A 27521-nucleotide genomic window follows, 5' to 3' on the forward strand; every position below is an offset into this window, starting at 1 on the left:
CAACTAAGTGGATTCCACTGAGAGCCCCCGGAGCTAGTGTCCATCCGGTCTTCTGGAGCTTTAATTAGCTAATGAATTGAGTTAGCATGTTCTCTTTTCATAGGCTTGTCCCGAGGCTGGCTCAAATTGAACAGAGCAGAATTTACCAGTGTAGGATCTGACCTGCAGCGGGAGCCCTGCGCGGTCACCGCGCAGGCAGGGAGGCGCGACGGTCAGCGGAGCCCGGCGCTTTCACAGAGATTCGCAGCACCAGGCTCGGCTCGGCTCAGCGTGCGGGTGGCGCGTGGCGGCCTGGCCGGAGCCGGACTACTTTTGGCCCTCGGCAGGCGCCGTCCACAGCGCTGGCTGAACCCTAAAGCCCTTCGCTTTGAGAGGACCTGACCCCTGACCCGGCCCTCCTTACAGGTGGGTTTCCCCTCGCTGGCCTGGGGTTCCCGGAGCGCCGGGACCTTGCGGGGAACCCGAGGCGCCGCCGGCGGGAGCTCTCTCGAGGCCGAGACCCGGGCCGGTGCCCCGGGGTCCGGTCCCCTCGGGTTCGGCCCTTGCGCCTCTCGGCGGCGCCCACCGCGCAGTGTCAGGTAGGGCTCGGGCGCCCCTCGGTCCCGGCGCCCGGCAGCAAGCGCCCCACGAGCGTCTTCTTGGGAAGCGCGGTGCCCGCACCTTCCCGTCCTCCTGGTGCCTGGGCTGGCCCCGAACCCCCCTCCCAGTCACCGCGCCCGGGGGTTCCGGCTCTGCCCTGCGCTGCGGGTGTGCTAGGCCCTGGGTGGAGTGGTCCTAGCCTCCCGCCTCCATCCCACCCGCCGCCGCCCGGCCTCGCCCCACCCCAGGGCGGCCTTGAACAAAGCGGATTAAAAGCCCGTTTTCCCACTTCCTGAACGGTCAGCGAGTTAAACACTTTCTGGAGTTTAGTCTAATGGTTCAAAGTATGGGATCTTGATGCGTACTGGCATTCACAGCTTGGCCTAGCCAGTTGTCTTCTGTATAAGGGAGCTAGCAGTTGAGTGGACTTTATCGAGAGAAGTAAATGAGATGTGCACCCTAAACCCACCATTGTTAGCCAGGTCTTACTTTGGATATTAGATCTTGCCCCAGAAATGTGAAAATGATTAAGACCAGCAGGTGGCACCGGTGACAACTATACTACTGTACAGCGTGCAGCTGTTCGGAGGACACCTACCTGATAGAACTTCATTTAGAGAACCCCGGCAGCCTCCAAACTGGAAAGTATATAAGAGATGAAATAATACTACATCCTGTTTTTATAGGTGAGACACTCCCCTGACTGGCCCAGTAGGTCCAAAGTTTCCTTTTTTTTAAGGTGTGTGTGTGTGTGTGTGTGTGTGTGTGTGTGTGTGTGTGTGTGTGTGTGTGTGTGTAGGATTTGAACTCAGAACCTCACGATTACTAGCTGAACACTCTACTACTTGAGCCATGCCAGCGGCCTTCACTTTAAAAAAAAAGCCTTTCTGCTCCTTTGTTAGCCTGTTGAGATAGGGCTTAGAATATATATTAGAATTAGATTGGAAACCACAGAGTTAAAGTGAGTGCCTACTTACTCAGCACATATCTATCAAACACTTACTATTTGTCAGCCTTTAGTCTTTGCACTTGCATAACATGGAGAAACAAATTAGACACGGTGCTGGCTCTTATGGAGTTGGACAATGTAATGCGAATAAGTATACATTTCTAAAAAGAAAAAGATTAGGGCTGTATTTGATTGGGTGGGTCTGAAGAAGTTAGCCGCTGAACTGGGAAAGATATAATAAAGACCTTGTCATGGAAAGAGCAAAGGGAAGAGAATTGAGAATACAGGGAAAAGCACCTGCGAAGGCTCTAGTATAGGAAAAGGTCATAAAATGAATAAAGGTTAAGATGACTGGAGCACACATATTAAAGGGAAAAGTAGTAAAAGATAAAGTGGTAACTAAGGACTAGAATTTCTTTTATTTATTTTTATTTTTTGTCGGTCGTGGGGCCTGAACTCTGGGCCTGGGCACTGTCCCTGAGCTCTTCAGCCCAAGGCTAGCTCTCTACCATTGAGCCATGGCACCACTTCTGGCTTTTTCTGCTTATGTGGTGCTGAGGAATAGAACCCAGAGCCTCATGCATGTGAGGCAAGCACTCTACCACTGAGCTACCTTCTCAGCCCCAGGACTAGAATTTTACTGTCAGTGTATAATAGATTATAGAAAGAGTTTATGAATGGAGTTTCCAAATTCTTATTATCTTGTTTTAGAAGTTCACTCCTGCTATATGATGTAGAGAAGGATTTGGGGGATTCCATGAGTATCAAGGAGACAACTAGTTAAAGACTACTGCAGTAATCCAGGTGAGCAATGATGGTATCTTCCAATAGGCTGGGAGCTTTGGGCATAGAAAGTAGACAGACTACCATTTCGGAGGTAAACATAAAAAAGGGAGCCAAAATGATGTATTAGAAACAGTAAAGGAGAAGGAGGGATCAAGGATAATTTTCAGGTTTCTGGGCTGAACAACTAGGTGATTAGAAGTAGTAGATGAAAAACAATTGACATGAAGAACAACTTTGTGGAGAAAGAGACCTTTTTTTTTTTTTGTCATGGTTCTTGAACTCTGGGCCTGGGCACTGTTCCTCAGCTCTTCAGCTCAGTGCCATTTCCGGTTTTCTGGTGTTTTATTGGAGATCAGAGTCTCACAGACTTTCCTTCCCCGGGCTGGCTTTGAACCTCGACCCTCAGATCTCAGCCTCCTGAGTAGATAGGATTACAGGCGTGAGCCACCGGAGCCCAGGTCTAAAGAGTGAACTTTTAAAAAATTAGATTCCAGTAATAGGGTAACTGGACTGTCTTTACTTTTACAGTTCATTAAGTCACCCTGTGTTGCCCTGAATTGCCCCATCTCATGTTGGAGAGAAACAAGATCTCGTGTTTCTGGATGTTCCCTGGATCTGGCTCTTATGCTTACTAGTTTCTATTTTCAGTGGGCCAAGGCCATGTTAGTTTCCTGCCACCTACAGGATTGACCATGAAGCTGAAGGAACTTGAGCAGCCAGCTGTCCAAGTGTGGAGCCCAGCCAGCCAGTATCCTGTGTATCTGGCCACAGGTAAGATGATCCTGTGGACTAGAACCCTGGAAGTATATAGGTTGAGGGGAGACACAGCATCTAGAATTCTTTTGTGAATGAGATCAGAGAAATCTTTAGCTAGGTGAGATGGCTCACAATATAAGCAAGGGAGATAGTAGGTGGTTTAGGGTACCTGGCAGCCACCATGGACTAAGGCTCAAGGCCAGGCACATCTACTCTATGGAGCATTCCCTAACCCATTTGTTCCTTACATCTATAACTATTGCTGCTTATATTCTACCTTTTCTTATGCCTAGGAACATCTGCCCAGCAGCTCGATGCCTCCTTTAGCACCCATGGCACATTGGAGATCTTTGAGGTTGATTTCAGGGACCCTTCTCTGCACTTGAAACACAAAGGAGTCCTTTCTTCTTCAAACAGGTACTCTGCACTACAAATGAGTGTGCAGGGAAGATCTTGACCCAGACACTGATGAGGAATCCTGGGAGTAGTGAATACATCTCAGGGATTATAAGGCCACAGTGGGGGGAAAAGGTAGCTTTTCTGAGAAAAAGTTAATCTTGGGCATACTTTGCAAAAGGATTTAAAAACAAATAGCCCACCCTCCACCTTCCTGGTTATCATCTTCAGCAGCAGCAGCAGGCAGAAAGCATGTGATAACCACGCTTCACACAAGCCTAGAACTCCATGTACTTGGGGTTGTTTTTAAACCCTTCCTCCCTTGGCATTTGTGAAGATAACAGAATTACACAATATCACACTTGTCTGCCAACAAGGAGGAGAGTGAAAGGTGCTCTCCTCATTGTTATTAGGTGCTGATTGGATGCTCACTTCATGGGTGATATTGTGTAACAGCAATGAGGAAAGATCATTCATTCTTCTCCTAATTGGTTGGTAGAAGAGGTTACAATGAAGGAGGTCTTGAAGGCCTGATAAACAAAGTACTATCATTCACTGAGCACATACTTAGTATACTGGGAGCCGTCTATACTATACTCATTCTTCTAAATTACTCTATTGATAAGTATCAGTATTTCCATTTTACCTAGGAAGTATGAGAAACTCAGAAGCTAGAATTTAAGTCTAGACTTATCTGTGTCTAAAGCTTACCTTTTTTCTTTTATCCCGCTGATTTTCTTTTTAGAATTTGGTATAGATAGGTTGACCAGGCTGGCCTTGAACTGATCATCTTCCCACCTCAACCCTCTGAGTAGCATTAGGGTGTAAGCCACCACACCAAACTTTCTCTGTTCCTTAGAGGTTTGGAAAAGGTAGAGCTTACAGTCAGAAGCAATGGTTTGTAACTTTTTGTACTATCAGAAAAAAATGTATAAATGTATCATGGTCAAATTATATTCAATATAAATAACAAGCGTGTATTACTATACTATTAATAATCTATGTTTTATATACTTTTAGATTTTATATACATATACATATTTTTTTCTATAGCCCGGTGAATTATTTTGCCCACCTTACCTTAGAGATTACTGGTCTAGAAGGCAGTCTTCCAACTGATCATTGATGAACCCTTTGTGCATTTCTTGGTCTCTGTAAGAGTTTAGTTAAATATTCAGGCAGAAGACCCTCTTCTGTTTTTGTGTTGTTTGCCCTAATAATGAAAGGTCTCTTAATGTTCACCCTGAGCTCCTGCATCTCTTTATGATAGTATCCTTTGCTGTGCAGTGTTCACATCTTTCATATTTCCTGTGCCTGTATCTTTGAGAAATGGGCATTTGAGGATCTGTCCATAATTTTAATGGGATATTCTTAGGCTTTCTGTAAGCATATCAGAAAGGACCTTGAAAGGAATGAGCTAATTCTTTTTTTTTTTTTTTTTGGTCTGGTCGTGGGGCCAGAACTCTGGGCCTGGGTGCTGTCCCTCAGCTCTTCAGCTCAAGGCTAGCGCTCTACCACTTGAACCACAGCACCACTTCCAGCTTTTTTCTTTTTTTTTGCTTATGTGGTGCTGAGGAATCGAACCCAGGGCCTCAGGCATGCAAGGCAAGCGCTCTACCACCGAGCTACCTTCCCAGCCTTGTTCTATTTTTTTGAAATTCATTGTCTTCCCTTCTTTCTCTAAGCCAGTATGCAGTTTGATATACATAGTGCAGTGCTTCCAGCCCTGGATACTTGTAATCACTTGGGAGTTTCTATTACAAATGTGATGATGTACTTCTGGACATTCTGCTCTATGAGGTCTGGTGGGAATCAATGAACCTGTATGTCCCTTAGATACTACCCATCATTCTGAAATGCTATGTAATTTCTAGTCTAGCTGTCATTATTGTTATCATTGCCATTAGTGTGTTAGCAGAGAATTCCACCTATATTCTCATGTTTTGTTTTGTTTTTTGTTTGTTTGTCGTGGGGCCTGAACTCTGGACCTGGGCGCTGTCCCTCAGCTCTTCAGCTCAAGGCTAGTGCTCTGCCACTAGAGCCACAGAGCCACTTTCAGCTTTTTCTGCTTATGGGTGCTGAGGAATCAAACCCAGCGCCTCATACATGCAAGGCAAGCACTCTACCAATGAGCCACCTTCCCAGCTCTATTCTCATGTTTTTTAAAAATTCACCCCTTCCTAGTTGGGATGGTAGTATATACCTACAATCTCAGCATGTGAGAGGCTGAGCGATAATGAGATTCTGTCTCATCAACAAAAAGAGGTCCCTCCTCCCTGTGCCTCTCATTTCCTATTTTCAAGATATTCTATCATTTTTGTTTGTTAACTATATTAAAAAAAATCAAACTTAGGGGCTGGGAAGGTGGCTCAGTGGTAGAGCACTTGCCTTGCATGCCTGAGGCCCTGGGTTCGATTCCTCAGCACCACATAAAGAAAAAAGCCGGAAGTGGCGCTGTGGCTCAAGTGGAAGAGCGTTAGCCTTGAGCTGAAGAGCTGAGGGACAACGCCCAGGCCCAGAGTTCAGGCCCCATGACCGGACCCAAAAAAAAAAAAAATCAAACTTATAGGAAAATTATAGAAGAGTATAATAAACAATTGTGACCTTTACTTAGCTATATCAATTTATCACCATTTTCTCATATTTTCTCCCTGCTACTCCTCTCCCCCCATGACTATCTCATTTCCTGTCCACTGGAGGGCAGAGATGATTGACACTCCTTGAGCCCACTGAGTGATAGTCTCCTTCCTTGCTTAACTTGACTAACATGTCCTCCTGCAAGGCAGGTAACAGCACAAATAAACTTTTTGTGCATATAAAAAGAAACCTATTTTGTCACACTCTAGGTTATGCAGTTTGCTCCTTGAAGTAACACCTCTCTAACCCTATGGAGACTTTTAAGGGCTTAGGTCATTTTACTTTGATCTGGATGTCATGTGCTCTGACCATACTGAAATATCTGCAAGCCTGTGTGAGTATTTGCACTAGCCATACACTGTATCTCCTGTATGATCTGTTAATTGGCATCTCTGGCTGCTTTAGTCCCTGGGTGACATGCCAGCCATTTGAGCCAATATACCTTCTTCTTTTACATGAAGATCAGTGCTCCTGCCTACCTAAACCTCTGCTTGAAGGTAGCACCAGAGCTACTGTTGTGTCCATTCTGCTGGTCTGCTTTAGATGTTGGCCCAGCCTGAACTAGAGCTTGGTTTGCAACTTGTCAGGTTGGCTCTGTATGAATGCCTGGCAAGGAAGTTTCTGTCCTATCATACCACTCCATTCTTTGCCCACTATTCCCAGAGTGTGGAAATATTGCATTGCATCTAAAGGTTTTGTGACATCACTTTGTGTGGAAATCTGGCTTATCTGAAGAACTGTGAAAATGTTGTTGGCTAGCCACTGTAGAGTAGGAGGTAGATGCGCTGCCAGGCTTCCCAAGGGGCTTTTCAGGGGGCCCATACTTGTTGACAGAGGATCCAGGGCACATCCATTTCTTTTGACTGGCACTGTCTTTTTGGACGTATTCCCAGAAAGCCAGAAAGTATTTCCTTGGTGCTAATGCACCTAGCATTTCATGCTTCCATGTTTGTATGGCTGGCCCATTGCTCACGACAGCTGCAGTGAGCCAGACACATGGAAAAGTCCAAGCATAGGGAAGGCCTCAAGTTTTTTTTTCCTCACTTCCAATTTGAAGGAGGAAAGGACAGCAATTGGCCTTTCTCATGGAGGCTGCTTTGAATCAGGCACAAGAGAGTCTTGGTCTTCTCACAATGAGAGGAAGTATTTTTTGATGTTGTGACTCAAGCTTTAGAATAATATGAATCTAGACTCTGCTATTTTCTAGCTATAAAATAAGATTGAACTTCTAGTTGTGTGAACAGCAGTTTAACAATTTCTTTAAGCCTGTTTCTTTAGTTGAAAATGGGGATAATAATAATACCTACGGAGTGCTGAACTGGAAGCCAGCTTGTACATGTAAATCACCTAATAGAGTGCTCATAGGATTCAATTTCTTTCAGGACCTCACATTTGCTAGGCAGGTACTTAAACCACCCTGCCAACTCCCTTTTGGGGTTGGTTACTTTCAAGGTAGGGTCTTGCTTTATTCCTGGGATAGCCTAGACTGGAATCCTCTTATTTTATGCTTCCCAGTGTCTCTTGGATGACAGGTGCACACTGATGCACCTAGCCATTGGACAAGATAGAATCTCACTATGTTTTCTGCCCAGGTTGGCCTCCAACTACAGTCTCCTGATCTCTACCTCCTAAGGCTTGAGCCACTATGCCTGGCTTTAATATCTTCTTAAAACAAACAAATATTCATATAAGATAGAGGCAAGGGGCTTCCTGGATTCTCGTGTAACACAGATGGAATATTTTTTTTCCCAGAGGACAGTCAGAACCAGGCAAAGGAGACATTCCTTTTCTGGGCAATGAAGGTGCTAGGCAGATCCTGTCTGAGGGTGAGGGTGCCAGCATAGTGGCAGAGCCTGACAAAGACGCCCTTTGCATGCAGACATGGACAGAAGTTGGTGCTGATACCAGTTCTTCCTCTTTGTAGGTTTCACAAGCTGATCTGGGGGAGCTTTGGCAATGGGCTTCTGGAAAGCTCTGGGGTTATTGCAGGCGGCGGGGACAATGGCATGCTTACTCTATACAATGTGACCCACATCCTGTCTTCGGGAAAGGAACCTGTGATTGCCCAGAGACAGAAGCACACAGGGGCTGTCAGGGCTCTCGACTTTAACCCTTTCCAGGTACTAATTTCCGTTAATCAAATATAGCCAAGCCATGGAGCAGCAGATCTAAATAGAAGCATTTGCTTATACCTCCAGGCTGAAATTCTGAACCCTTTTGAGGTTGTAATGGGAAACTTTAACTATCCCAAATGCGGGTCTCCTCCCTTTCCTGCTCTTCTGTTTCTGGGATAGCACACTTCCAAATGCCTTTTATTCACACAGGGCAACCTCCTAGCCTCAGGAGCTAGTGATTCTGAAATCTTCATTTGGGATTTGAATAACCTGAGTGTTCCAATGACCCCAGGATCCAAGTCACAGGTGAGGAGGCTGACCTGGGGTTGCCAATGACCCCAGGATCCAAGTCACAGGTGAGGAGGCTGACCTGGGGTTGCTGTAACCTGTTGGGCAGCTGTCTCAGGTTAAGTCTTGAATTCTGCAACCAGCCAGAGCACAAGAGATCTCAGTCTTTACCACTGGAGGGCAATAAAACCCCACAGATTAACATGCTCCCTGCTAGAGAAGAGCTGGGATGGAGGGTGGGACTGGGAGTTTTGCTGTCTGTGGAGCAGACAGCTGTTCAGAGAGCTTCTGGAAGGAGGATGAAGGGTGTATGTGCGGAGTGGTTGGCAATTGGGAGCAAAAGACACTGAGAAAGGAGTAGGAGTGACATAACACTATAGGTTGTGTGAGTTGGACACGTCCAGAACAGTGGAGATGAAGTGAAAGAAAGACCTTTGACATACTATTGTCCTTTTGGTGGGGTGGGTCAGCCTTGTCTCCATCTGTGGCTCTCATACGTACTTGAGATCTGGTGCATCTTATTTCTATGCCTCTCTGTCAGTCTGTGACTGGTCCCATCTTTTATACTTCCTGGCGTTTCTCTGTCTTATGCTCATATTATCATGAGGTAAGTATGGATTTCAGCACTGTATGCCCTGAAGGTAGCACTGTTTTCTGTTTCTGCCTCATTCCTCTTTCTGGGAGTCTTGGGTATTCAAACTTTTTTTTTTCTCCTTCACTTTCCTTCTCTTTTCCTTCTCTCTTTGTCCTAGACAAGAGGGCTATTTTTATTTTATTTTATTATTATTTTTTTATTGTGAAAATATCATATAGAGGGGTTACAATTACATGGGCAAGATAATGAGTACATTTCTTATCAAGCATTGGTGCCTCCTCTTTTGTATCCCCTTCCCATCCCTTTCCATCCCCCACCCCCCACCCCCCAAGAGGGCTGTTTTTAGTGCAAGTTGAGTCCCTACACTTGAGTCCAGATGTTTCTCTCTCTGTCTCTCTCTTAGACATACACGTGCACACGTTCACACATGCGCGTGCACACACACACACACACACCTCCCTCACTTCTACACCAATATGCCAAATGATCTCCCTGTGAAAATTTAACTCCTGGCTCCCTTCCTGGGACTATTGAGCCTCATGGGTTTGCTGTGGGTAGTTGGGAGCAGTGGAAGGGCAAGTGCCACTTGGTCCAGGGAGTGACAAATTGTTCTTCCTTGCTATCCTAACTCAGCAGCCCTCAGAAGACATCAAGGCACTTGCTTGGAACCACCAAGTCCAGCACATTCTGTCTTCTGCTCACCCCAGTGGCAAGGCAATTGTATGGGATCTCAGGAAGAACGAGCCTATCATTAAAGTCAGTGATCACAGCAGCAAGGTGAGTGGTGGAGGCCAGAGCTCAGGGTGTTGGGCCCTGGCTTCTCTCTGATGACAAGCTGCTGAGGCTTCTGGAAGGAAAATGAATGGCTGTGGAATCCGAGGCCAGGAATCCACATTTGAGTGTTAGACATGTGGATTCGGTCCCTTAGCAGATTTCCTATTAAGAGTAAAAGCTGCCAGGCGAAGGTGGCTCATGCCTGTAATCCTAGCTACTCAGGAGGCTGAGATCTGAGGTTTGTGGTTCCAAGTCAGCCCAGACAGAAAAGTCTGTGAGACTCTTATCTCCAATAAACTACTCAGAAAAAGCCACAAGTGGTGCTATGGCTCAAGTTGTAGTGCACTAACCTTGAGCACAAAGAGGCTCAGGGATGGCACCAGGCACTGAGTTCAAGCCCCAGGACTAGCGGGGACGGGGGTGGGGGGGAAGCTAAGGGAAGCTAAATAGAGCTGATCTGGAAGCTTACCTATTTATGGCTATCACTTATTCCCTGATAGCTATGGTATTCTCAATACAGAAGAGACACAAAAAGTACCTTCAGAGTGGTTCCATTCCTACTGAGAAACAAAAGTTCATAATCAGAGAATCAGATTACATTATTCAGTGTGACCTGTTTTATTCACAGATGAATTGCTCCTGCCTGGCCTGGCACCCAGACATAGCCACCCAATTAGTGCTGTGCTCAGAAGATGACCGACTCCCAGTGATTCAGTTGTGGGATTTGCGCTTTGCTTCTTCACCTCTGAAAGTGCTAGAGAACCACAGCAGGTAGCATCTTAAATACAGCCCACGTCTTCTGGGAGCTTGCAGGGCACAACTGACCTCGAAGCAACTGACATCTCACTTTAGCTACCAAACATCCTCTCTGGCTTCAAAATCATTGTAGAGTGAGCGCTAGCTCCAGCCCTAACCAAGAGACAGACGTTCCTTTAGACCCTAAGGTTATGGAGAAGAGCCTGCCAAGTCCATGTAACTTCTGGGGATGGGAGTTGGGGGTGGGGTAATGAAAAACATTTGAACCAATTTCTAGTCTCTGTATTAGCTTTCCATCACTATTATAACTAGTGACATGATCAATTTCTAAAAATAAAAAGGTTAGCTGGGCACAGTTGACTCATGTCTGTAATCCTAGCTACTCAGGAAGCTGAGCTCTAAGGATTGCAGTTCGAAGCCATCCCAGACAGGAAAGTCTGTGAGACTCTTATTTCATTTAACCACCTGAAAACTGGACGTGGAACTGTGGCTCACAGTTGTAGAGTGCTAGCCTGAGCAGAAAAGCTCAGGGACAGCACCCAGGCCCTGAGTTCAAACCCCAGGACTGGCACAAAAAACAATATATAAAATTAAAGTGGTTTATTTTAGTTCACAGTTTTGGAGATGTCAGTTCATGATTTATTAGCCCCGTTGCTTTTGAACCTGTATTAAGGCAGCAAATCATGGCACAATACAGGGCAGAAGAAAATGGTTAACCTTCTGGCCAGGGAGCAAAAGAAAGGAGGAAGTGTGCTCTGAGTGACCAATAACTAGGTCCTACTGCTTAAAGATTTTGCTGCATTCTAGTAAACACCTCTCTGGGGACCAAGCCTTTAACATGTGGTCCTTTGAGTCAAAGTATACCAGTACTGCTAGGAGTTTTCCTAGCATCAGATCTGAGGATAATATTCATTTCCCTTTGTGATAAGGTAGCTTCCTCCAAGACTTCCCATTAATTAAAGCAGCTTGGTTACTACCTCTTCATGAACAGATCTGCCCTGGAAGCTGTAGTCCTTCGACCCTCAGCAGAGGAAGTGGTTCCACCACCTGTTCTTTCTAGCTGAAAGACCTTCATACATTCTTAGGGACTTTGAAGGTTAGGTCCTCAGTGTTTATTCTTCTGTTCTGAAAGCACCAGGAGGATAGGTGTCTGTGTGATTCATACTTTTACATACTTCTACTCTGATTGGTGAAAAGCAGGCCATTTAGCAGTGATCTCTGGAGGGCAAGAAGAGCAGCACACAATTCCCAGCCTCTGGGGTTTGGCTTGTATTGTGGCTATGCAGGTATCTGAAAGGGATTTTCATTTTTTCAAAGCCTCCTTTTTCTCACTTGTGAAATGAAATATGACCACTCATTTTATAGGGCTGAGATTTAGCTGAGAGGCCAGCTTCCTCGTAATAGGTGTTTCTCTTTTAGAGGGATCTTATCAATGTCATGGAACCAAGCTGACTCCGAGCTGCTGCTTAGTAGTGCCAAGGACAGCCAGATCTTCTGCTGGAACCTGGGGAGCAGTGAGGTAGGTGGCCCTTTTGTGGGTATACCTGGATGGAGATGAGATGGTGGTGGGGTCCCAGCTGCATATTTCAGGTGGCCTCGCCTAATTCAGGGTTCCAGAGCTGTATGATCCCTCACAGTTATGTTCTACATGATAGGTGGTATATACACTACCCACAGACAGCAGCTGGTGCTTTGATGTGCAGTGGTGTCCTCGGAACCCTCCAGCATTCTCTGCTGCCTCCTTCGATGGCTGGATCAGTTTGTATTCTGTGATGGGGAGGAGCTGGGAAGTCCAGCACATGGGACAGGCTGACAAGGTTTGAGGGGCTTGGTGGGAAGTGCTCCAGGGAAGGGACTATGTATGGGGGTAAGAGAAGCCTATGTGACCTGGGAAGAAATGGGGGCTGTTGAAGAGAGACTAAACACGGGGAATTGGAGGGCTGTACCCAGTGCTCCTGTGTCCATCTTTCTGATGTCAGTTTCTGCCACAAATAGAAGGAGACCTTTGCCTCCTGTTACTGGATGTTCTATGTAGTATTTCAGGGACATTAGACCTCCACGCTGGAACCATTCTCTCAGCAATATCGATTGTCTTTTATCTCCCCCCTCAGTTGTAGATTCATTTTGTATCACACTTAGGCTGCCAATGTAGTAGGCTTCCCAAGAGCTTCCTGCATGGAAATCCCCCTCTCACCCTCGGTCCCATCCTCATCTCCTGAAAAGTGGCAGTCTTGCATTTATAGATTAAACTGGATGTCTCAAGGATCCCTCTTAAAATGGAATTTGTAGGTGGAGTTCTTGACTAATCAGGTTTGTGATGCAGGTGTTGTTTCTGCCCAGATCTCCTCTTCTTTCAGCAAAGGACAGCCCCTTCCACCACTGCAGGTGCCAGAGCAAGTGGCTCAGGCATCATTGCCACCTCCCCTAAAAAAGCCTCCCAAATGGATCAGAAGGCCAGCAGGTGTTTCATTTGCTGTAAGTGCCATGGGTTTATGGTGTGGTTGGATATGGGAGCCTCTCATGTGCTTAGTAAGGACCTGCTCCTTACTTCAGGATTATTCTCACCACCTCTGTCTCAGGTGAGGTCTCATTGCATCTCCCAAGCTGTCAGTGATTCCAGACTTTCTTTTGATGCCGTCACTCTTTACCCTGCTTGCTATGCTGGAGCTGTCTAAAAGAAATTGCTTTAGAACTCTTGTTTGTAGCATCCTGAGATTTTACCTGAGATGTCTCTAACCCTCACATATCTGGAGAGTTGCAAGGAATACAAAGAAAGAAGTCAATATTATTCTGTCATTCCTCTGTTCAAAGACTTTGAGCCTGAAAACCCATTGGTTTTGTGGGTAAAGGCATAGAAACAGGAGTATACTGGATATTTAAGAATATGATATAATCACTTAAATGAGCGAAGAGGAAGAGCATCTGGGGAAATAGGCTTGGCTCTGATTTTGTGGGGTTTAGTGCAATTCAGGCAGAGGCGTGTAAGCACCTTGCAGTGACCTGTGAAAGCTCCTAAGTAGGAACAGGTTTGGTGAAGCAATAGGTGGAATAGAAGGGGATAGAGGAGGGAAACTAATGAAGGCTAGCCAACTGTCCTAGTAATCGAGTTGTGCTAGCACAAAATGGGGTGGAGGGGCTCAATATGAGAGACTTTGAGCTAGAAGAGAGAAGATATAACTATACTGGGTATAGATTATGATAATATACCTTGTTTAGGCGAGGTGCTGGAAGACTGGTGGTACCAGAACAGGAAAGGAGAAAATGAGTCCTATGTAGTGACATTTTAAGTTAACTTAGTGACACTAAGAATGCAGGACTGGTTTGGATATGGAACACATTTAGTACTTAATTTAGTGTCCTATTCCACCTCCAGGAATTCTCTTTTTACTGAGTTCCTATCCTAGTCCTGACCGATTTATAGCCTTCCCTGTGATCTTGACTTGGTATTAGCTCTTGGCTTGAGGATAACTTTTATTCTTCTTACCTTTTCTCACCAGTTTGGGGGGAAGCTGGTTACCTTTGGTCTTCCCAGCACCCCTGTCCAGCAGGTGACACAGCCTTGCTCCCGCCTTGTCTTCTTGAGTCAAGTCACCACAGAATCTGAATTCCTGATGAAGTCAGCTGAGCTGCAGGAGGCCTTGGGATCCGGAAATCTCTTGAATTATTGTAAGGACAAGAGTCAGCAAGCTTCACTGCCAAGTGAAAAGATGCTCTGGGAGTTCCTGAAGGTAGGAGGCTGTTCAGAGATGTTTCCTGAAAGCTCAGAACTCTAATGCCTGTCAGTTCCAGGAGGTACACAGCCACACTGTAACCCAGATTATAAAAGGCCTAACTAAGCCATATTGGTTTTTCCTGTGTCTTTTGACACAGAATCTTCACGTTCTACCAGAAGGTTGGAGGCCACTTGTGAAGATGGGAGTACAAGAGAAGTTATTTTTCATTAATCCCTATTGCTGATATCAGAGCCAAAGTAAAGGATTTCATAGTATCATGCCAGAGGATAGATAGGTGATAGGAAGAAAAAAGAAGGAGAGAGAAAGAAGGGAAGGAAGATTAGTTAGAAGGGCACATGATTATAAAAAAACGCTTTGAGTTTGTTTCAGGTAACCCAAGGTAAATCTTTGTTGTCCCAGGGTTCAGGTGCCATTATATTCTGGAGGCAGAGATTCCATTCCAGTTCTAACATAGTGTCAAGTTGGAGTGCTACATCTGCTAAAGAAAGTGAGCAAATGAGAGATCTAAAAGAAGAAAGGAAAGAAACTGACTGGTCAGGTGGTGGAAAGACTGTATAACTTTGGGAATTATAAAGAAAAATGCAAAAGAAAGCCATGTGCTTCAAATATAGTATAGATTTATGAAGGTACACATTAGGAGACAAAAGAATTTGAAATGGTCTGGGAAGATCTTTTAAGAAATGATATTTTTGATATAAATAGGATATAAGCTGAGGAGTGGGAAAGAAAATAGAAGGATTGATCAGGAAGTCAGCCTTTGGTGACTGTATTCTCCCTTCCTCCTTCCCTCCCTCCCTCCCTCTGTTCCTTCCTTCCTTCCTTCCTTCGTTCCTTCGTTCCTTCTTATTTTTTGTGCCAGTAGTACTGGAGCTTGAATGCCAGGCCTTTGCATAAACTTGATGGTGTATCACTTTGATCAGTACCTCCACTTTCAGCTTTTTAGTAAAAAGCTAATTAATTGGAGATAAGAATGTCTCATATTTTCCTGCTCCAGCTGGCTTCAAACTAAGATACTCTGATCTTAGCCACCTGAGTAGCTAGGAATATAGGCATGAGCCACTGGCAACTGGCCCCATGATGGTTTCTTGCTTGCTTGCTCTGTGTCTGTCTCTGTCTCTCTCTCTCTGCATCACTGTCCCTTAGAGTTTTTTGTTCAAGGCTGGTATTCTATCACTTGAGCTACAGCTCCATTTCCAGCTTTTTGCTGTTGATTTGAGATAAGTGTTTTTGTAGACTTTCCTGCCCAGGCTGGCTTTGAACTATGATCCTCAGATCTCAGCCTCCTGAATAGCTAAGATTATTGGCATGAACCACCTGTACCCTCTGTGAAGGTTTCTAAAGCTGAATATGGTGGAACATTTCCCAAGGAAGAGCATAGTAAGAGGAGCCAGCCCAAAGACACTATGAGAAAAACTGTGGTCAGAGTTCATGTTTCACGTGGAATAATGAATGGCCAAGGCCAGCTGACCCATATGAAAGGAACTTCAGGAAGTCTTGGGACACTGAATAGGAAGCTGACTTTGTTTACTGTCTCCAGGAAACCTCTGCTAGGAATCTTCTCAACTACACTAGACTTGACTATTTAGACTCACAAAACTACATAGGTCATTCTTGTCATCAGTGTCCTCAGATGGATAGGGGACAGGGACCACAGCTTGTCCTCAAGGTAGCATCAGCAAGACTCCATGGAAGTCCTTTCAGCATCCCTTGCAGCAATTCATTGCCCTTCCTCAGCTCTTCAAAGGCTTCTCAGATGCAAGGACATGAGATGGGCAAGCTGCCCTGGCTAGAAGCCTCTTGATCACAGGAGCCAACAGTCCCAAAGCATCATTTGCTTTCCATGTCCCTGCAAGGGAACTGTTCAATAACAAAAGTCACTACAACCAGAGAAGCCCTGAACATGGCACCCAACCAGTTATTTGTAATTTACATAGCTCCAGGACAACTGCAATTTGCCAATCACAAGCAAGCTATTCAGTAGGCTGAGATCTGAGAATCTCAGTTTGAAGACAGGCTAGCAAGAAAGTCCAAGAGACTCTTATCTCCAATTAACCAACAAAAATTACCTTGCCCATGTAATTGTAACCCCTCTGTACGGTATTTTCACAAAAAAAAAAAAAAGCTGAAAGTGTGAAAGTGGAGGTGTGGCTCAAATGATAGAACACCACTGGTGAGTGAAAAAGCCTCAAGGCCTAGAGTTCAAGCGTCAGTGCTAGTGTCACACACACACACACACACACACACACACACACACACACACACACACACACACACACACACACACACACACACACACACACACACACACACACACACACACACACACACACACACACACACACACACACACACACACACACACACACACACACACACACACACACACACACACCCCATTGCCTCAAAACAGTTGACATTTTACTCTTACCATCTTACCAGGGTAACAGAGGTAGGAGGTCAATTGAAGGTCAGACTCTTACCGAAAGTGGTAAAGGGATATGCTAAGACTACCCATAGGCCAGAGGAAAAAAAAAGAGAAAAAAAATTATCCTGCCCTCAGCAGGATAATGCTAGTACACAGAACTGTATTGAAGAGTATACTGGCACAGATATCCACCACAGTGTAAAGATGAGGGTCATTCACATTCATTTAATGGAGACTCTTGTATATTCTCTGATTCTTTAGGTGACCTTACAGCGTGACTCCAAAGCGAAATTCCTAAAGCTGTTAGGATACGATAAAGATGAGCTTCAGAAGAAGGTATGTGCTTTTCACATCTGAAAGATAGCTATATTATGGAAAATAAGAGAATTCTGCTTGAAGAAATCTTAGAACACTTCTTCCTGGACTTAATTCATAAATGAGTATTTTTACCTTCTGGAGTTAGGCTTGTTCCCAATAAAAGGGACGAGGGATCTTAGAGTCCAGATGTTGGGGCATGGAAGTGGGAGGAAAGCCTAAGGCTTGTTTGACTTTACTGTGGGAAGAGAGGTACTCATTAGACTTTTTGCAGGTGGGCATGTGGCTGAAGAATAATGTAGGGTCAGGAGAGAGCCTTCAGCCTGAAGGAGATTACCTCAACAGTACCAGACGACCTGCCTTCGGCAGTCAGGTATGGTAGCCTAGTCAACTGGACCTAGGGTAGCATAGGAGCCTGTCTTTAGAGCATCTTCTCCTTGCTAGCTCTTTGCTTTGCTCTTAGTAAATGATTAACTTCTGCAGAAATCTTCAAATTACTCACTATTTGGAACCAAAGTAAGACACAGGGCCTATCAGCTTTTGGGCTAAGAGTGAACATAACTGTCCCTGAACCATAACTAGGACTTTCCTTAAACCTTACTGGGTATTCTTTTAGTATTACCCACTAAGGACCAAACAGTAGAGTTCTCAGAGAGGGCGACTAAGCATGCTCTCTTTATTTGGTATTCATTTCATACATCGTCACATTTGTCCTTCCTTCTATAGGCCTCCAAACATACCACAGATGAAGTTTCTGCTTCTTCAGCCTTTTTTGATGAGCTAGTCCCTCAGAGCATGACTCCATGGGAGATCCCCATCACAGAAGGTACCTGGGACCTGAGGGAGAGAAACTCTGCTTGGGAGCAGATAGGCCTAGACTTGTGGCCCAGTCCCTTTTTTTCTGCCTCCCTCCTTTTTTTTTTTTGTCAGTCGTGGGCCTTGAACCCTGGGCCTGAGCGCTGTCCCTCAGGTCTTCAGCTCAAGGCTAGGGCTTTACCACTTGAGCTACAGTGCCACTTCTGATTTTCTGGTGGTTTATTGGAGATAAGAGTTTCACGGACTTTCCTGTCCGGACTGGCTTTGAACCATGATCCTCAGATCTCAGCCTCCTGAGTAGTTAGGATTACAGGCGCGAGCCACCGGCACCAGCTCCTCCCATCTTCTTAAATAGTGGTGGGTCTCTTACCAGTTAGAGCTCTTTTGGTTGTAGATTTTCATGCATTGGATCTTTTGTTTGTTTTGAAGGATTTATTTTAGTATAACAGGGCTAAAGTAGAGGAACATGGAGAAGAAAGAGAAATATTTCTTGCTCCTCATACAAGAATGGCTGGGAAGGTGGCTCAGTGATAGAGTATTTGCCTTGCATGCATGAGGCCCTGGGTTCGATTCCTCAGCACCACATAAGCAAAAAGAAAAAAAAGCCGGAAATGGCGCTGTGGCTTAAGTGATAGAGCGCTAGCCTTGAGCTAAAGAGCTGAGGGACAGTGCCCAGGCCCAGAGTTCAGGCCCCACGACTGGACTCCCCCCCCCCCAAAAAAAAGAAATGGGAGTTAATGACTCAGGATGAGTCCTTCTTTGGAAGGTCTTCTACCAAGGTCTGTTTTCCAATCCTTACTAAAGGGACAGTTGCCCCGCCCTGTCGAGCGAGCACATGCCACACCTGTGATATATATACCACATGAGGTCCTCCCTGGTTTTGAGTCCTGTCTTTAGAGAGGTACTACTGGACCTTGTTATTCCCGGGGCATCCCAATCCATTTTGCTATTCAGGAAATGAAGCTTCAGAGTTTTTGGAGCAAAGCAAGCCATGTGATATGGAGACAGAGGGAGTGAGCCATTGATTGGCTCTGCAGGGACAGGAAGTGAGAGCAGGATAACAGGCTAATTTGGAAGCTAGATGATGCCTCTGCCTGCAGACACCGATGGACTCTTAAGCCAGGCTCTGCTGCTTGGGGAACTGGGCCCTGCTGTGGAGCTGTGTCTGAAGGAGGAGTGCTTTGCTGAAGCTATCATACTGGCCCAGGCTGGGGGTACAGATTTGCTGAAGCGGACACAGGAGCGCTACTTCACCAAGAGGAGAACCAAAATCTCTCCGGTAACTGCTAATCAGGCGGGTGAAAAAGGGAGGCAATTACTTGGACCTTGTCAGGTAGAAGCCCACATCTTGGGACTAGTGTCTAATGATCTGTCTGCCTCTATCTTTCTACTCTAACCATCCGCCTCGCTGCTCGCCCTCTTCAAGTGGCCTGCTCCTGGAAGGCTTTATTAACACGTCCCTGTGTGTGACTCCTGCTGCCTGTGCTGCAAGGATGGCTGAGGGCTTCCTTCCTTCTCTGCCCATTACAGCTTCTCGCCTGTGTTGTGCAGAAGAATTGGAAGGATCTGGTATGTGCCTGTAGTCTGAAGAACTGGAGAGAGGCATTGGCCTTGCTACTGACATACTCAGGGCAAGAGAAATTTCCGGAGCTCTGTGGTAGGTGTGGCTCTAGTGTTTGGGTGTGGCTCCAGCAAGGAGGAAGCTGAGAGGCAGCTTGACCTCTGGGAGGCTGGGCCTGCTGCCTGTACTGACGTCAGGCTCAGCCTGGAGGCAAGGACTAGAATTCATGCCCCAGCTTCCAGTAGGGACCGTTAACTTCTGTCTCACTGCCACGGCACTTTTTTTTTTTTTGGTGGGTTGTGGGGCCTGAACTCTGGGCCTGGGTGCTGTCCCTCAGCTCTTCAGCTCAAGGCTAGTGCCCTACCACTAGAGCCACTAGAGCCACAGCACCACTTCCAGCTTTTTCTTATGGGTGCTGAGAAATCGAACCCAGGGCCTCATGCATGCAAGGCAAGCACTCAACTGAGCCACCTTCCCAGCCCCTACATGTCACTTCTTGATGCAAGAATTTGGGCCTTCACTGTAAGTCAAGTTTAGCCTCATTATTAAATCCACCCATGAAGTTTGCATCTCTCCACAGACATGCTGGGAACTCGCATGGAGCAGGAGGGCAGCAGGGCACTAACCTCTGAGGCCAGACTCTGCTACGTGTGCTCAGGGAATGTGGAGCGGCTGGTAGAGTGCTGTGTAAACTCCTCCCAGGCCACATCCCCCATGGCTCTGCAGGTACTTCTTCACAGGGTTCTGGCTGCTCTTAGGGGAGGCTAATGGTCGGGTGTCCTGGTAAGGTGGGAACCAAGGTCCTATCCAAGAACAAAAGCCCCTCAGTGTCTGGAGTCTTCTTCCAGGGCGAAATACCATCCCTTTCCTCCAAGGAGACTGAGCAGTAGCTGCTTTCACATTATAGTTTGATTATGTAGTTTGAGTGTGGATTTTTTATTAGTTTCTGTGAAGCATTCGGTGGATTTCAGTTGTGCTCTGTGGGTGTACATGAAGGTAGGAGACAAAAGTCTTGCATGGAAGAGTTAGTATGAGTGTGCTTGATGATATTCTAGTAGAAATGGTAAAGAAAGCCAAAAGAGATGGTAGATATATGCATGAATTGAACATACTGGTGGGTCCATTTGAGCCCAACCTTAACCTCTTGGGAACTGAGGCCAAGTGGCCCTTCTGTGTTACCTCTCTAATACAACATGGCCTCCTGCACTCACCTGGGAAGCCGCAAGGTGCCTTCCCTCTCTATCCATAGTAGAATATTTCTTGATGAGCCACCTGCACTGAGAGAGCAGGACATACCTTCAACAGGTTGCCACCCTCACCATTTTCTCTATAGGACCTGATGGAGAAAGTGATGGTCCTTAGAAGAAGCTTGGAGCTACTGCAGGGTCCTGGCAGGGAGACCCCAGGTCCTACCACAACATACAGGATCACCCAGTATGCCAACCTCCTTGCAGCTCAGGGCAGCCTGTCTACTGCTATGAGCTTCCTACCCAGTGACTGTGCTCAGGTAATTGGGGCCAAGTGAAAAAGCAAATCATTTTGTTCCATCATTTAACATGGGCTGAGCACTTCAGTGTTTCAGACACTGTGTTAATGCTGAAGCTCATAGGATAAATAGGATGATGATCCTCAAACAGCTCACAATCTATGGAGAGAGATCAGGTGTCAGTAATTTGCAGAGCTGTAACAGAAACTTATACTAAGAACTGTGGTATTTCAGGGAAGACCCTGAGTTTGTTGGAGAAGTCAAGAGAGGCTTTCCAGTGGCCCAGACAAGCTGAGCTGGACCTTCGAGAAGTATTTTATCAGCACATGTAGGACATTCCAAGCAGAAAGAACAGCCAGGAGGGAGGTATGCAGGTATTGGGCAAGGATTAGGGAACTCTGAGTCTAAGGTGGCTAAGGTATAGAGGACCATCTGAAGTTATAGAGAATCATCTGAAGTTTGCTAAAAGAGGCCAGGCTTTTAGAAGATAGTTTCTTGTTTTAATTTACTTAACATCTCTTACTACCACTTTTATAGCCATCATTTCAACAGCTGAGAGATCGGCTTTTTCATGCTCAAGGTTCAGCTGTCTTGGGCCAACAGGCTCCTCCTTTCCCCTTCTCCCGGGTTGTTGTTGGAGTTACCCCCCATGCTAAAGAGACATCTTATAGACTGGGATCCCAGCCTGCCCAGGTAAAACGTTGTTAATTTATTTGATTTTTATTCTGCATCTTCCTGATATGGTGGATTATAGTGGTTTATTTTAAATTATATTAGATCAGCCCCGCATGTCCAGGAATAAACCCCTTTTGGTTGTAGATTATTATTATTATTATCACTAGGTGGTGCTGGGGCTTGAACACAGGGTCTCATGCTTGTTCAGTTTGCTTGCTCATCTGGTACTCTGTCACTTGAGCCATGCCTCCAGCCTAGATTTTTGCCAGTTATTTGGGAGATGGAGTTTCATGGACTTTTTGCCCAGGTTGGCCTCAAGCCACCATCCTCCAGATATCAGCCTCCTAAAGAGCTAGGATTACAGGTTTGAGCCACTAGCACCCAACTTGGAATATTATTTTAAACATATTATTATAATATTATTACATTATTATTATTATACACATTGTTGGGTTTGATTTGTTAAAAATTTGTCAAGGAGTTTTGTATCTATGTTCATGAGAAATATTAGTCTGTGGTTTTATTTTGAGCTATCTTTGTGCAGTGTTGGTATTTGGATAATAGTGGTTTCATAAAATGAATTAGGAAATGCTCATTCTATTTTCTAGAAGAGATTTTTAAATTTTGATAATTCATTGAATTTTGATTTTTCCAATGAAAACGCTTAGGCTATTTAGGCTTGGGATGCCCTTTTGTGTGTATGTGCAGGTTTGAGGCTTAAACTCAGAGTCTGAGTGCTGTCCTTAAACTTATTTTTTTTCCCTCAAAGCTTGCTCTCTGCCACTTGAATCTCAATGGACTTTCCTGCCCAGGGGGGTTTGAACTGTGATCCTCAGATCTCAACCTCCTGATTAGCTAGGATTACAGATGTGAGCCACTGGCTCCCAGCTTGGAGTGAGCTTTTTAATACAAATTCAATTTCTCTAGTGGATATAGGAATATTGTTTATCTTTCATTTGGAAGTTTGTGGATTTGAGGAATTGCTCCCATTTCTAACTTACTGAATTTAGTAACTGACATTATTTCCTGGTATTGTTTTAGCGGTTTCAAAGTCTACTGTAATATCCCTCTTGCATCTCTAGCATTGATACCTAACGTCTTCTCCCTTTTTATCTTTTTTTTCCCCCAGCATTGATCTAACCCCAAACCAGTCACTTACTAGGCATGTGCTGTGTCTCCAATCTACATCCTCGGCCCTCTCTTTTTATCATGACCAGTTTTTACAAAAATGAATCAATTTTATTGTCTCTTTTCAATAGTTTTTGTTTCATTAATTTTCTATATTGTTACTCTTAGTTCAGTTACTTACTTCAGTTACTTGTTTTCTAAGAGCTGACCCTCTTTCTCTTTACAGATCTCATCTTCCTCTCCAAGGCCAAGGGCCATAACTCAGCCCTCACTAGTGATGCCTTTGCCACCTTCCCATCCTAGCCCTTTTCAGGGCTCCATGACACAAACGATTAGTTACTCCAGGGCTCCTGGGGCACCTGCACTCCAGGCAGCCCAGCCCTTGCCTTTATGCCCTGGGGTAAGGCCTGGTGAGTGATTGAGTGAAGATCTCTCTGTGTAGCATAAAGATCTCCAGAAAGATAGACATACTGCCTCCTAAATCCATCTGTTCATGTCTAGAAAGAAAAGGGTTGTTTTTTTTGGGAGGGGGGTGTCGAGGGTTGGTCGTGGGGCTTGAACCCTGTGCCTAGGTGCTGTCCTTCAGCTCTTCAGCTCAAGGTGAGCGCTCTACCACTTGAGCCACAGCACCACTTCCAGTTTTCTGGTGGTTTATTAGAGATAAGAGTCTCATGGACTTTTCTGCCTGGGCTGACTTTGAACTTGATCCTCAGATCTCAGTCTCCTGAGTAGCTAGGATTACAGGCATGAGCCACTGCACCTGGCTGAGTTTTTTGGTTTTGTTTTGTTTTTTTTTTTAAAGAAAATAACTTGGAAGTTTAAGTCTGAATTCCTAATACTATCCCTTATTGAATCCCTCATGTTCTCTCATAGCTGGAAGGCTTTGAGCCTTTTTGCAGTATATTAAAATACTTCTGTTGATCATTTTGGTCCTATAGGATTATTTTGAGGGACAAATAGGAATATAGTTTAAAGTACTTTCTAAATTATAACTCTCTATACACATTATTAATTACTCATTACTATTAACAGTTGAGGGTTTTTTTTTTTTGAGGTAATGTTTTACTATGTTGCCCAGATTTGTCTGGAACACCTGGATTCAAGGAATCCTCCCTTCTTCAGATTCCACGTAGCTGATATACTGGGGTGTGCCAGTACACCTGGCTTTCTTCTGTCATTGCTGACTTATTCCTCCTTGATGAGTTCTGAAGCTCTCTCAAATTCTATGGTGGCAAATAACCCATTTCTTTTCTACTTCAGCTTTATCTCAGCCACAGCTGATAGGACAAAAGGCTCAAGTTCCAAACCCTATGGGATTGCCTGGAATGTGGCCTCTTTCTAGTCTTCCTCCACCCATGGAATCCTCAGAGGTCATGCAGCGTGGTTCTACCTTCCTACATGAACCTCCTAGATTACTTCCTCTACCTCCTATGGGACCACCAGGTCCCAGACCTCTGAGTTCCCAGGCCCCAGCCCTTTCTCCTTGTTTCCCAATGACTTATCCTCCTGGAGGGCCAGATGCTCCACCCTCTAGTACCCTCCCAAATGCTGGCATCTGGACTCCTTGTCCAGGTAAGTCTTCCTTCTATGACTTCCCTCTTGTGGTTAGTACCTCACATTCTTCCCTTCCCTGTGGGTTGGAGTGTCAGCTAGGAGTTTGGCTCATCTGCATAGGAAGGTATAACTGAACCAGACTTAAGATCAAGCATTTGTGTGTTTATTTAAATTTTATTTTATTTTGATGGTACTAGTGTTTAAACCTTATGTTTGCTGGGCTTCTATGATACTACTGAGCCATGCCACTAGCCCTTAGACCAAGCATTTCTAATGTTCCTGACCATACCCCTAAAAATCCCTGTCTTTATTTTATAGGACCTCAAGATTCCCGGCAGGTTGCTCCAGGCCCCAGGGGAAACCTCCAGAGGAGAACGGTGAGTGCATCTTTCTCTACTCACTCCCTTAATTCCCTAGGATTCGCTTCCTACCTACTTACAGAGTCCAGCCCTATCCTTAGCCTTCCCACATTGTCCTTGTTCTTGCAATCAGTCTTTACCCTCAGTGTTGCCCTCTTTCCTGCCTATCCACATTCCCTACTCTTTCCATTTCCCAGCTTCCCACTCACTCTCCTATATCCTTTGTCTATCACTCCCCAAATCAGGTCCTATGGCATCTCTCTGTTTAGACTCATGTCCCTTTTTTCTCTTTAGCTGCCAGAGACATTTATGCCTCTGGCACCTATTACTGCTCCAGTTATGAGCATTGGCCATGAGCCAAAACAGCCTGCTGTCTCCAGTGTAAGTCATGCTCCCCCTGGAGCTCCAGGAGAACGTAACCTACAGGTAACAGGGAAGACATGTTCCTCCCCACTGGGAAACCTTCCATCCTTGCTTGGGTGTAGAAGAGTGGTAGCTTGGCTAATTCCTCAGGTAGCAGCAGAACTGAAGATGTCCTTACTATAATAGGACCTCTTTGCTCTGTTCTAAAGGGAAGAGTATGACCCTGGGTTTCTGAGGGCTAGATCTTAGGGGAACCATGAGGGCAGCTTGCCTGTCTTTCCTTTCTCCTTGCTCCTTTACTAGCAACTTCAACAGCAGCCTTCTAAAGAGATGGAAAGGAAGGAGCTGCCTCCAGAGCATCAGTCCTTGAAGGTCAGCTTTGAGGCACTTCTCCAGCGCTGTTCCCTATCTGCAACTGACTTAGTAAGTTTAAGTTCTCCCCTAATGCCCTTCTCAACACTTGGCTTCAGGTGTAGACCAGTTCCCTCACTGTTCCTAGTTAGGCTGACTGTGTGCTATACTTCTTTGATGTCTTGCAGAGTAGAGGAGGGACTTGGAGTCTAGTCTGAGATTCAGCTCCTAATAGGGGGATCAAAGCACATGGAGACTTACAGGCAGCAGGAAGTACTGGAGGGAGGGTAAAACCAGAGATAAGGAAAACTACCAGTTCATTCTCTGGCTGTGTCAGCTTGAGCAAGTCCCTTACCATGTGTAGACCTCCACTTCCTCCTCTGAAATGAAGAAATATGGAGCCATTCTAGCTTTTATATACTGTGGTTCTTTATAGTCCCCAATAGTATTAGACTTAGGAGTGGATCAGAATCTATTTCTCTCCTGCAGAAGACAAAAAGGAAGTTGGAGGAGGCAGCCCAACGTCTAGAGTATCTCTATGAGAAGCTCTGTGAGGGGACAGTAAGTACCTAGCTGTGCTCTTTTTTTTTTTTTTTTTTTTGGTCATGGGGCTTGAACTCTGGGCTCTGGGCCTGGGCACTGTCCCTGAGCTCTTCAGCTCAAGGCTAGTGTTGCACTGCTTGAGCCACAGCACCACTTCCGGTTTTCTGGTGGTTAATTGGAGATCATGGACTTTCCTGCCCCAGCTGGCTTTGAACTGTGATCCTCAGATCTCAGTCTCCTGAATAGCTAGAATTACAGGCGTGAGCCACCGGTGTCTGGCTGTGCTCTCTTGCCTGTGCCTCCTTACCACCACCAGTGGACAAAGGAAGCCCAGTGTCTCTTCTTTCCATACATCTCCCTGACCTCCCCTACCCCCCAAAATATACACCTCCTCTGGACCAGGCTATGGCACTTCAGTCCTGTTATCCTTTCCAGGCTGCCAGGCTAGGGGCTCGGCTAGGGGCTTACTAACCTAAGGGTCAACCCCTCCACAGCTCTCACCCCCTGTCCTGGCTGGGCTCCATGAAGTTGCCCGATGTGTGGATGCAGGAAATTTTGCACAGGGCCTTGCAGTGCATGCCCATGTGGTGAGCTGCAGTAGCTTCAGCGAGGTGTCCAGCTTCATGCCTGTCCTGAAGGCCGTCCTCAGCATCGCGCAGAAGCTGCAGGGCTAAGCCAGGCAGCCTCTCCTCCCAGGATGCCACTGCTGCCATTGCTTCACTCCTCCTTGCAGAAAAGGGGGGTTTTTCAACAGATTGTATTTGTTTCTCCAACTCCCTCGTCCCTAGCTGCCAGGTATGTGATGTGGTGGACTCCAAACCAGCTGAGTGCCTGAACTTACCCCTTTTATGCCTTGCAACATTGGGCTCTATGCACCCTGGTAGGCAGGGTGTAGAGCCAGGTCCTACTTCCCTGCATACAGTCCAGTGACAAGACCTGCGCTAGCATGTCTTCTCCCCAAGAAACAATTCTGTTCTAGAAGCTTCAGGGAGGACGAACAGGGTTAGGGTCATGTCTACCTCTTCTGTGACCCACTTTGTGGGTTTCCTGTTTTTCCTTTCTGGGACTTATACTCCTGGTCCTTATCTTCTCAGGCCTCTGACTACATATTTCCAGGTCTATATTCATCCATAGCCCCAAGGACTGAGAGTAAGCTGGCTGTTCAGCCTTTGAGCAAGTCATGGAGGGTTGGGTGCTTAGCAGAACCAACAGAGAACATTGGCCTGTTTGAAGTGGAACTTTTCTGTGTCTGCTTTACTCAGGTTGGGCTAGGCTAGAGAACAGATAGAAGGGGTGCATTGCCTTTTGCTGGGAACTGTCTTGAACTACGAGATAAAAACAGGGGGACCACAGTCTTCACGGAACTGCCCCTGATTCCACCTAGGTTTGAGCCCAGCCCAAGGCCTCAGTCTCTCCATTCTGTGATTTTTTTTTTTAAATTCCCATCCTGGAATAATTTCTCCTTCTCAGCTATCACCCATCTCAGGGCTGCCTTCTCTGGTTGCATTTCATGGTTCAACTCTGCCTTTGATATATGGATGTACTTAATACTGCAATAAAGCTGCTTTGATTTGTTTTCTT

The 27521-nt window shown here is 45.7% G+C and overlaps 1 protein-coding gene across 11 annotated transcripts; it reads left to right on the forward strand.

Annotated features, from left to right (window-relative positions):
• Positions 1 to 288: 288 nt before the first annotated feature.
• Sec31b (SEC31 homolog B, COPII coat complex component) lies at positions 289 to 27521 on the forward strand. Of its 11 annotated transcripts, none has more exons than XM_069995278.1 (28): positions 289 to 405; positions 1112 to 1265; positions 2240 to 2332; positions 2963 to 3085; positions 3364 to 3487; positions 8028 to 8223; positions 8428 to 8523; positions 9737 to 9877; positions 10503 to 10645; positions 12050 to 12149; positions 12286 to 12447; positions 12971 to 13105; positions 14128 to 14358; positions 17051 to 17125; positions 17379 to 17477; positions 17831 to 17930; positions 19021 to 19199; positions 19451 to 19577; positions 20062 to 20207; positions 20815 to 20988; positions 21505 to 21660; positions 22997 to 23180; positions 24031 to 24342; positions 24643 to 24701; positions 24978 to 25109; positions 25350 to 25469; positions 25887 to 25958; positions 26435 to 27521. In XM_069995278.1, exons 4-28 carry the CDS (start codon positions 3007 to 3009, stop codon positions 26612 to 26614), a joined length of 3522 nt encoding a protein of 1173 aa, XP_069851379.1. In that variant the 5' UTR covers positions 289 to 405; positions 1112 to 1265; positions 2240 to 2332; positions 2963 to 3006; the 3' UTR covers positions 26615 to 27521. The 11 variants fall into 11 exon arrangements, with proteins under 11 accessions (XP_069851379.1, XP_069851360.1, XP_069851314.1 ...); XM_069995259.1 differs by having other exon boundaries at positions 2999 to 3085; positions 9734 to 9877; XM_069995213.1 differs by having other exon boundaries at positions 290 to 405; positions 9734 to 9877.

Source organism: Dipodomys merriami, unplaced genomic scaffold (genome assembly GCF_024711535.1).
Source record: "Dipodomys merriami isolate MVZ:Mamm:240054 unplaced genomic scaffold, mDipMer1.0.p SCAF_102, whole genome shotgun sequence".
Classification (NCBI taxonomy): Eukaryota; Metazoa; Chordata; class Mammalia; order Rodentia; family Heteromyidae; genus Dipodomys; species Dipodomys merriami.